The sequence below is a fragment of the Mustela nivalis genome (genome assembly GCF_964662115.1).
Source record: "Mustela nivalis genome assembly, chromosome: 5".
Lineage (NCBI taxonomy): Eukaryota > Metazoa > Chordata > Mammalia > Carnivora > Mustelidae > Mustela > Mustela nivalis.
Window position 1 is genome coordinate 93,107,753 of NC_139024.1, and position 11,135 is coordinate 93,118,887.

At 38.4% G+C, this 11,135-nt stretch overlaps 1 protein-coding gene across 1 annotated transcript in view; it reads left to right on the top strand.

Moving 5' to 3' along the window:
* OPN5 (opsin 5) overlaps window positions 1-10,894 on the top strand; it is a gene marked incomplete at both ends in the record, with an annotated part of 31,752 nt that extends 20,858 nt beyond the window's left edge. Inside the window, 5 exons of the mRNA XM_082731351.1 lie at window positions 1,998-2,239; window positions 5,440-5,497; window positions 8,480-8,550; window positions 9,243-9,348; window positions 10,829-10,894. Of these exons, the coding sequence (XP_082587477.1) occupies window positions 1,998-2,239; window positions 5,440-5,497; window positions 8,480-8,550; window positions 9,243-9,348; window positions 10,829-10,894 (543 nt within the window). The remainder of the gene's footprint in view (window positions 1-1,997; window positions 2,240-5,439; window positions 5,498-8,479; window positions 8,551-9,242; window positions 9,349-10,828) is intronic.
* Window positions 10,895-11,135: the final 241 nt, after the last annotated feature.

Genomic DNA, 11,135 nt, shown 5'->3' on the forward strand with positions numbered 1-11,135 from the left:
GAAGGAAACTCCCCCTTTCCTACAAATCCCTTATAAAATCACAAAGATGAGTCTGATGCTCTTTCTAGTCAAATGCCCATCCCTGTTCTTGTTCTTGTAGCTCGAGGCATGCGGTCCTCTGGTCAGGCTTGGGTCACGTGATGCTGGCTCCACACAGCAGCTCGGAGTAGAAGGGCTACTGTGGATGCTAAAGTTTACGAGGAAATGAAAGACATACGGTGGATTTGCAAGAGCAGATGTCCACTACATGGAGTGCTAATCTGAATGTCATTTCATTATCTTACAGAAAAATAATAGATAATGGTATAAAGATACTTCGAAGTTAGTATACTCTTTTTTTAACAAAGATCTGAAAGAGCTCATGTTTAAAATAAACACCAAAGCTTAGACTTCATTTGCCAGTGTCAGTACTCAAAGAAAGAACCCTTTCATTTCTTGTTTAGCCTGTTGCCTCAACAAACCTAAACAACCTGTATCTGCTTTGTTCATTGCTTCATCCTTGACAGAAAGCGCATAGGAGATGCTTTGTAATGCTTGTTGATTGAATGAATGAATAGTGATTTTTCTACCTCCAATTTACAGGTAAATCTTCCTAAACACAGCTCTCATTAAGTCTCCTGCTCGCAAATCTACTAGTGCCTCAAAACACAAGAAATTAAGTACAAGTCCGATCACAAGTTATACAAAACCCATAATACATGGATATGATCTTTCTTTCTAGCCTTATCACGTGTGCCAAAGTAAATTGCTTGCTAATTTCTTTTCTTTTTCTCAAAAATATGGAGCACTTCACAAATTAGCATGTCATCCTTGCACGGGGGCCATGCTAATCTCTGTATTGTTCCAATTATCGCATATGTGCTACTGGAGCAAGCACTTGCTAGTTTCTATACCAACCTCACACATACCTGTGCCTTTGCTCATGCTGATCTTGCTACTATTCCATTATTTCAACTTGTAACATGCAGATTGTATGCCATGTCCCTCATGAAACTGTTCTGAATTTGCCCTGTACCAGGGAATTTGGTCCTCCTCTGCTGTTACTTAAATTCTATTCTTCCTTTTACTGTAGTTGTTTGTATTCCAGGAGGCTACAGCTGGATACTAAGGTGTCTTGGTGTCCCCAACAGTACTTGGCATTGTGTCTGGCACCAAGCACTTGGTAAAAAGGGATTGTTGAATTCAAATGAGATAATCTATAGGGCAGGTATGTAGTTACAGGGCACTAATTAGGGCTACATTAGTAGAGGGACTGGTTTGCAGATGGTGAGAAACCAGTGAGGGTGTTTAAAAATCCTCTTTCTAATTATTCTTTGATTTGAAAGTTAAGAGGGTCCTAAGGTAATTATAATTTTGTGAGAGAGAAAAGCGTTTTCTGGAAAAAGTCTTGCTTTATGCCACTGTGTCACTATAGTTAAATCTTGGTGATTCTATTTTACTTTATATCTAGTGACTTTCCACTATCCAAGCCTCACACTTGAGAAAATGAGCCAGAAGAAGTACACGTAATAGAAATCTCTGAAGAAGATTCATATTAAAATTTCCAACAAGGGCAGAGCTTCTGTTTTCTGAGGCAAATGAGTGTTTTAAAATTTCTTCATGCTGAACATGTTTTCTATCTAGTACCAAATATAATGGAATATATTTTCCAACAACATGGGTTGGGAAGTCTAGAAATTTCAGGAGCACAGATGTCTTCTTAGCATCTTTTCCTACCCAATGTAAAATCTGACAGTATTTTTAGGGTTAAATTTTGGGTCTTTTGCTACATTCAACTTCTGGAGTGAAGAATGGATAGGATGTGGTAAATCAGATAAGTCATTGTAATAACTTCTTCTGGCTAAACATCTCTGAAGTCCACATAGAAAATGTCTCCTACCGGCAAGATAAATGGACAAATAATAGACTTTCTTGGGTGTAAATGGGCTACTGCTTCTCCTCCCACCCATCATTTCCACCAGGCATCTTGACTCTGTTCTATTGATTTCCCTCACCAGGTAGCAATGCTGATTTGCGCTGGCTTCCTGATAGCCTGGATTCCTTACGCCGTGGTCTCTGTGTGGTCAGCTTTTGGAAGGCCAGACTCCATCCCCATACAACTCTCTGTGGTGCCAACCCTCCTTGCAAAATCAGCAGCAATGTACAACCCGATCATTTACCAGGTCATTGATTACAAATTTGCCTGTTGCCAAACAGGTGGTCTGAAAGCAACTAAGAAGAAATCTTTGGAAGACTTCAGGTAAAATTTCAGAAGCCAGAAATGAATAATATTGTTTCAGAATCCTGTGGGGTTCAAGCCATTCTGATATACTATCTTTTTAGGGTTAGAGCTCATCACTGAAGAGCCTAAAGAGTAGCCTAAAGAGAATTTTCTGTTCATCAAAATTCCTGAAATCAAGTCATCAGATATGTTGGGTTGGGAGTCATGGGTAAATAATGAGAAAATTAATTCCATTTTTATCTGTGGAGTAACTAAGATAGGAAGCTAAGTCCATTTGAGAGGTCACTATTTCTCACTCTTTCTTATCTGGGACCAAATCCATTTTACTCCCAGAGCATGGTTCCACATGGCATTGATTCAAAATTAAGTTCTTATAACAGAAAAGATTCTCCTGTTTGGGATGTTTCTACTATTAGCTATGAGTATAGGATTTGGGCAGGCAAAGGAAGGAGAGAAAGGAGGTGACATTTTTACTCTCTGTCAGGTTCTTTATGTTATTTTCACAGGGGCCCCTATTGTACCTTCTCTTTGTCAGATAAGGAAATGGAGGTGCAAGTGAGGTTAAGTGAGCTGTTTGTGCTTACACAACCAGGAAGTAGCAGGACAGAGATTTAAACAGGTCTATTGGGTTTTGAAACAATCTACACTCTTTCTGCTATAAAATGAAAAAGAGAGTTTGGAGAGCCACAATTTTTCCTATAGGTGAGGGTGAGTAAAGTGTTGAGAATGACGTGTGGGTTTTGTGTCCATGCAGGGCCAGTCTTAGTGGTGGAATGTGGATCAGACACCTGGGTGCATGGTCTGAGGTGAGGGGTGTGGAAAAGGTCTGGATTCTCTGATTTCTATTAATTCTTACTCAATAGATATGTAGTTATTTTTCCATACTATTTTTCTTCATTAAGCAGGAAACAGAAGAGAACAAAAGGTAGAACTAGCTGAGGAAGATATTTTTTCCCTATGCTTGAGCCATTGACAAATATTTTGACCTTTAGGTTCCTCACCATCTAGGGTACGGGATCAAATGAAAAAAAAAAAAAAAAGGCATAAAGAAAAATATCATTGTTGTTGTTGTGGTACAGGGGAAGAAATATACAATTTAGAGGTACAAGACCAGTGTTTGGGTTATTTTTCCATATCTTTGGGAAAATGAACTACTAAGAGCCTAGAATCGAGAAGAACTGATTACAACATCCATCTTTTGAAACTGTAAGAATTACACCAACTGCGTGTTTAGAAAGGGCTAGCTAACAAATGTTACTGGTTTGTTTTTTTTTCTTAAACATTGTTGGTGGTTAATGCCTTTTCTGTTGAATTGAATAAGTTCAAATTCTAAAATGCATCTATTTTGGCAGTAATAACACTTTGCTCTTACCAACTATTAATACTTTATTATGAACACAGGTTCGAGAGAGTATTTTTCATAGAGCAGTTGTGGGAGAAGATAATGGGCATCCCTTCCTCTGAAAGAGGTGATGGGAATTTGACCGGAATGGCTGACGGCAAATTCTCCCTACCTCATAATTTTTCCGTGGACTGATTCTGTGTTCTGTACATTAACTCTCAAGTGTGAGCAGCACATAAATATTCAATGCTCAATAATGAAAAGGAGAAATTTATGAGGAAGTCAGTGACTTGGGGCCGCGGACCTTTGGAGAAGCCAGCCAGGCAAGAATCGGTTCAATTCACCTGCACCCCTTAGCCATTTCTGTGAACTACAACAATTACTTTGCTGGAGGAAGACAAGTGCTGTTTCCTTACTCCAGAGTCTTGAAGTTTTCAGTGTAGAAAGCAGGCAGTTGGTAGGACTTAAACAGGAAGGAGCCCTTGGATTTTCAAATCTAGAATATTGAAGAGGTGTGATGAGTTGCTGATTTTTGGAAGGATCTTTTTCAGGGAAGAACTTTCCGAAGAAGCAAAAAAAAAAAAAAAAAAAACTTTGTTGTTGTTGTTTATTTTTGCAGTTATTAAGGAGCTAAAAAAGTGGGTAGTATTGAGTGAATAGAATGAAGCAATGTGGTCTGAAGCCAGTCCAGAGTTGTTAAGGCACTATCAGAACAATTCAATCAAATTAACCTATTTTAATTGATATCCTTGTTTTTTCCTCTTCTGAGCTCTGAAATGAATTTGCTTATAATGGGAGACCCCCTTGGGAAGTATTCTGAATTCAGATAAAAAAAGCTAATGTGTTGAATATGAGATTGTGGAAATATATTTTGAGTAATTTTTATAGTTCATTAAAAGTTAACTCATATTTCCCCCCCTAAATTGGGTCCCCTGAGATTTTAGTAAAAGCTGATGAGCTGCAGCAAAAAATATGGCCAAGAGCCCATCTTGAAATGCTATTATTCATCCCATTTGGGTATCCAGATATAGTCTCCAGTATTTTCATAAACAGTGCTTCTCCACCCTGACTATGGGTTAGAATCAAGTAGGGAACCTTGAAAAACTGCTGCCTAGACCCCACTTGCAGGGATTTTGCTTCAGCTGGTCTGGACTGGCCCAAGTTTCATTCGTTTGTTTCACTGGTTAATTCTCCCAGGTGGTTCTGATACCCAGCCATTGTTGAAAACCAGTGAACCAGAACCTGGGAAAGAAAAACATTGGGAGGGCTGCTCTAGTCAGAGGCCTCTCCCCCAACCTACACAGAGACCACTGAGTGACAAGGAAACCAGACTTCAGGTGCTCAACCAATCTTAGATGCAATATAAGTGGACCCTATGGGGGTACATAGGGAAGGACCAAGACATTTTACTCTCCTGGTATTTTAGTAACGATATGGAACAGAAAACAAAGCCCTAAATTCTGGCGCTGCCATTCTAATAAACCTCTCTTGACTACCTTAGTTTGAATGCTGTCTTTACAAAGAACAATCTTTGTAGGTAACTTACAGGGCCAACTGACTGGCAGGTCAATAGGGAGGCAATGAATTTTGTTCTAAGGATGGGAAACTCACTGGGGCATAGGAAATGTGCCATGAACAAGTGACTTGTTTTTGGAAAGCTCCACTCAAGGGATTTCTTGATTTTGAATATTTTAAAGTGAATTATTATTATTTTCTTTCCTAATTCAAGTCTTGTGTATATAATCTTCTTGGTAGATGTGCCTGCTATGATATACATACACAGTATGTGTATGTGTGTGTGTGTATGTATATATATATATATATATATATATATATATATATATATGTTATTACATTTTCCTTCTCCTGTGTCTAGGCTGCACACTGTAACCACAGTCAGGAAGTCTTCTGCTGTTTTGGAAATCCATCAAGAGGTATGAAGATGGACACAGCATCACTCATGGACACAATTATTCACTTGTTTGCCTCTTCACTGCTGTTGATGTTTGATTGTGACTACACTTTTCTCTTTATATTATATTTTTATATTTTGTACAATTTCCCTCTTTTCCCTTCAGCCAGGATTTGCTGGGAAATTCCAGTGGCCAAATGGAAATTATATTATAGGATACTATTTAAGAAATATTACTAGGATAAGTCTCCTTGGAATTTTTCTTTTATATTTTAAAGCCTAATTGTCATGACCCAAAGTATTAAGTCCAAGATACTAAGAAAAATATTTCAAAATTTTATTTATTAAGATGTTACTTAATTTCATTATATCATAATTATTATTTTTTAATGTAGGGCCAGGATGGCAGTTTTGGGGTCCATTCAAATGGGTGGGTGATTTTGGGGTGGTTCTTTGATTGGTGGATCTTCTGATTCTTGCAGCCATTCCTCTCTCAAGATGACAGAGGGTCACACTCTAATGGTAGTAATTCCAAAAAGCAGTCCTCTAGAGCAATCAATTTTGCCTTAAATCCCTAAAGGAAAACTTGTTATCTCAGAATTTGAGAGCAAAAACAATTCCCACTAATGATAATTTTACCTACGTGGATTTTTCCCTTTAAGTTATACCTACTAACATAGTGGATGTAATAGGGCATTACTAGCTATAATTACTCAAGAAACAAATTTAGTGAAAATAGTGATACATAAGTATTTTTTTATTTGTTTATTCTTTGTTACCATTGTTCTTGCTTTTGTTCATCGGTTGTTTTCAACAAACACCATGTGAGGTGTACAGGTGAAGCAATGCAGATAAGGATGGGATAGAATGATTTCAGAAGGCAGATGTCTGCCCCTTAAGAACTAATGAAAGGGGCAGGCATGTAAATACTAGGTCTAAATTGGCCTTCAAGACAGGTCTATCTGATCTTTCTTAATACAAGGAATACGGCCATCTCCCTTGCAGTTCTTTTCATTCCAGTTCTAGGCAGATGTCCCCCATGCTCCCTGCTCCATTCATCTCCTCCTTCTGCTATGACCCTAAATCCTGATCCTATCTTTCTAATAACAGCTGGTGAGAGAAGAGGGAAAAGGAAGGGAGAGGTCCCTCCCATGTCCTTGATAATTTCTCCACTCCTTCCTTCTGAAGTTGTATGGAGATCAGAATCTCCTCCAAGGCTCAGCCCTTGGTATATGGTCTTGGGTTTTTGCCTGTTATTTTTCTCCAGAGTTGGAGTGAAGAGGGAGTTGATATGCATCCCTGGTGTATGATAAGGGCTCAATAGATGTGTGTATAAAACAGTTTCTGATTAAAGCAAAAGAAGTGATGACTCTGCCTGGGGCTTGGAACTGGTTACTCAAGTGGGGACAAAAGAGGTAGGGTTACCATTAGAATAGGGACAGCAAGGGACTTATAGGTAAATGAGTAAAATACAGAGAAAAAGTGTGCTATCTCAGGTAGAGGGAGTCGCAGGTTCAGAACACAGTCAGACTGCCTGTGTCTGCAGCTCACCACCCTTCAGCAAACCTGTAAAACAGGGATAGTAACAACATGTTGCTCAGAGGGTCCCTGTGAGGCTTAGATGAGAAAATATGCATGTAAATCAGTTAGCACCATGACTGCAATGGAGGAAGTAGCCTTACCTAAGAGCAATTCCTATAATTATTATGAACATGCATGGTGGTGGTCAGAATTGAGGCACAAATTTATGGTCAGGCCGGGACCTTATGTTGACACTAACATGAATCTCAGCTCAAAGGGGATAGGAACCCTGTGGGATTTTAGGCAGGAAAAAGAAGTGACTAGTTTGAGGGAAGTGTGGAAGGTGGATTGTTTTACAGGGGGATAGGGTTCAAGAGTAGAGGTTGGGAGACCAATCAGGCAGCTTTTATAAAGAAATGGCAGTTTATGAGGGCTTGAATTAAGTAAGGTCTGGTAACAGACATGGAGATGAGAATACAGGTTTAAAATATTTTAAGTGGGAGATCTTGACAGTTGATTGGATGGGAGGTGGAGGAACCAAGGATGACAGGGAGACATCTGCTTAGGAAACAGTGAGGTTAGTGGTGTCTGCAAAGGGGCAGTGTGCGGGAGGGGAGAGGGATAGGGGCAGATGACAAATCCTATTTGTATTATTTGTCCACAAGACAGATGAAGAAATTTAAAATAATAGGTAAACATAATCTAAAATTGTACCTGATGTGTGGGGATTAGAATTTGCAAGTTAAGCAGGTAGGAAAAGAATGAACATTAAGGGATAAATTGCTGCTTTCTAAAACCTCAAGAAAATGAAGAAGTTTTTGTTCTGTTTTTGAAGGAATAATTATGAAAGTGAATGATGGATGGAAGTAGAACAGAACATTTGGATTAGTAGCTAGGAAGTAGAATTTGACACTGACATTGTACAGAGGTTCCTGAAAGTAGAACACCTCTTGTCATTCATTGACTGTTTAACTAGGGTGTGGTCTTTTACACAGCTGGGGAAAGGACAGACAAGAAAGGATTAGTATAGTCATGGGGGGCAGAGGGAAGAGTGTAAACACTAGGAGCTTTGGGGGAAGATCTGAAAATTGACTTCTGCTTCCATTTGAAAAATATAATTTAAAAAGTGATTCTACACGTACTGGTTCTTCCTCTTTTGAATGACACTTGGGGAGCTGGGAGACACCAGAGTTGTTACCAGTATTGATAGGGAAGGAGAAAGGTAGTCCTCAGGGTAGAATGGAGAAGAAAAAGAAAGCTCTTGAGGGTTGGCTTGAATACACCAGGCTGTTGGTGGATAATTGCCCCTTCCCCTGGGGATTCCAATGATTTGAGAAAGCTCTATATAGTCCCCAAACACTTCTACAAATTCAATTTAAGCATACTTTAGCTTAGAAAAAAGATATATTACATTTTGTGCTGGCGAGGCTGTATGTAAGAAACTCTGAAACCTGGAGCAGACACAATGCCTTGTCTCCTTTAGGTCTGTGCCTGTCATGTGAAGAGCCCTGGGAAACTGAATGGTGGAAATCAAGTCAAAAGAGTAGCTCTCAGGTTTGAATCGGGAGAGATGTGGGAGTATGGAATAGAGTACCTTATCTAGAGTGTAAAATTCTAGATCCTTAATTTATGCTTTATTTTAAATTCACTTGCTTTTTTAGCTTAGAATTGGAATTATTAATGACTCATTAACAAATGAATAAATGATTGTGAAATGGGGATTAAGAATAGAAATGCCCTATTACCTTCAAAGGTTGGATTTCAAGAATCATAACTTAATCCAAAAATATTTTGATTCTTTTTCCAAGTAGAGTGAGGGGATAGGAATATATTATACATCAAAACCCAATTATTTAACTCTCAAGAAATGCAGTTGTTTCAAGAATCAAGCCTTATTCTTCTTTAGAACTGAAATGGTAACTAGAATTTTTGTCTCATTTATGCTATCCTGGAAAAACACAGTATCATCTTCAATGATTTTTAGTAATACGATCCCCAAATCGGCCAATGGGAGTGCTTCTCCATTTAAGTTAGTGCAAATGAGGGAGGAACAAGCAGGGGGAGGGAGAGAGGAAGAGGTGGAGAGGGGGTAGGATATTGAAGAGATTGCTGATGCTTGCAGAATAAAATGTCTTAAATTCTGCTGAAATGTCAGAGGATGATTTATCCAGGGTGAGGATATATGCCATTATCGAAAAAAGGTTAGTGAAGGTAGCATGAGCTTTTGATAATAACTAATTTTATAGAAAGCGAAGCAGGCCTGTTGCCCAGAAGGCCAAAGGATTGACTTTTCTGCACTCCATTTGTGAAAAGGAGCAAATGGCAAGAAATATACGGGCTGTAAGGGATTTGGTAAGAAAACTTTGGCAGGATGCCCAGTGTCAAGCCATAAGCCCACACAGCAAAGCCACCAGTCACCACTGTGACCTTGAATGATTTTTCAAAGATTTTACAACTTTCAATATTCATTAGGTTGTGGAACTCTCAGGAAGATATACTTGAAATAATTTTATCCAAGAGATTTAAATCAGAATAAGCATTGGCTTTTAAAGTACTTTTCTTGATTGCTTTGAACCTGGTTTTCTTAACCATGCCAGAGAATTGAGATGCTATAGTCATTGTATATAGGGACCTTTCCAATTTGGTCATAGACTATATATATATATATATATATATATGCACATGTGCACACACATGTACGTATACTCTCACATGTACCAAAGGCTCTAGAAAAGGCAAACACACATTATATACATTACATGAAACATATTTGAGAGCAAAAATTATTCTAAATTATATATTTGCATTATTATTGCTTTTGCCCTTAATACTGTATTTACTTATTCAGCTTTGAATTCTGGAAGCTTTTATTAAATGTCTGCAATAGACACAGTCTTGAATGTTTTGAGATACAAAAGAAGGGGAGGATGTGTTCTTTAAGAATTTGGAGGTTTGACAAAGTCTTGACTTCTCTTTATATTGCAAATGATTTTAACAGTAATAATTTTTATTTTTATTTATTTTTTCACTGTATCATTTTAATCCCAGATCCAGCTTTGCCATGAAAATCTCACTTACTAAAGCAACTAAATTTCAGTTTTTGCTTAAGCTAGTTTGGGTTGTCTTCTGCAACACAGTTTAGACCAACAACTGTACTACATTTGTGGAGGAATAAATATAGATGGGAATCCATAGACACCAATAGGCTTTATTTTGATGGGATACTTTGAGAAACTATAAAATGTCAGGACAAATCCTGGGAACTGATTTGTATATATGCCTCTGTGCCCCAGTTGAGGAGAGAAATATGGAGTTTCTGCCAAGTCCTCCAGAGACAAATTCATTCATTGCTGGGTCAAGGATCTCCTGTAATCTCTAGGAGTTTGAATGATTGGTTTGAGCAAAAGGAAAGTTCACACATCTATTTTCTTTCCAGAATACAACAAAATTGGGCTGGCCAGGTGATTTGGTACACAGAGAATTGTACATTTGCTCTCAAAGATTAGAACATCAGAGAGAGCACATTATGTAGAAGTACAATACAGTCACAGAGTTAGCTAGGCCTGATCTCAAACTCAGGGTCTGTCATTTACCTGCTGTGTGGACATGGGCAAATCCCTTGATCTCTCAGTGTCTTCAATCGCCCAAGCTGTAAAATAAGGATAGTCTTACCTTAATTAGGATTTGTTGTGAGTAATTTGAATAAAGTCTGTAAGATTCTTAGGATAGTTTTGACCCATTGATGGAAACTATTATTATCAGCACCAATAGAAGAACCATATAAGTATTCCTAGTGAGTTCTGTAGTGATAGCTGTAAACTCTTTTCTAAAGGTAATACAAATGTGTTCTTCGACATGTCTGGTCACTGTAGATGTGGAAGATGTTCAGGCTATTTGAGAAAGTGAAAAACATGACACCAAGATTCTGTGGGAGAGGCCACTGGTATCTCTGGTACAGGGAGCTGCTAATGTTAAGAATTGTCATCTTGGAAAGATGCTGGCCTATCTGAGCCATGGTTGGGGGCAGCAGGTAGTGGTTTAGACCAAGAGAGTAGAGGTTTGCTCTATTCCAATGGGAGTCATCTTGGAATAAGGGAGCCAGAGTACCTCTGATGGACAAGATGACTAGCCTTTTGTAG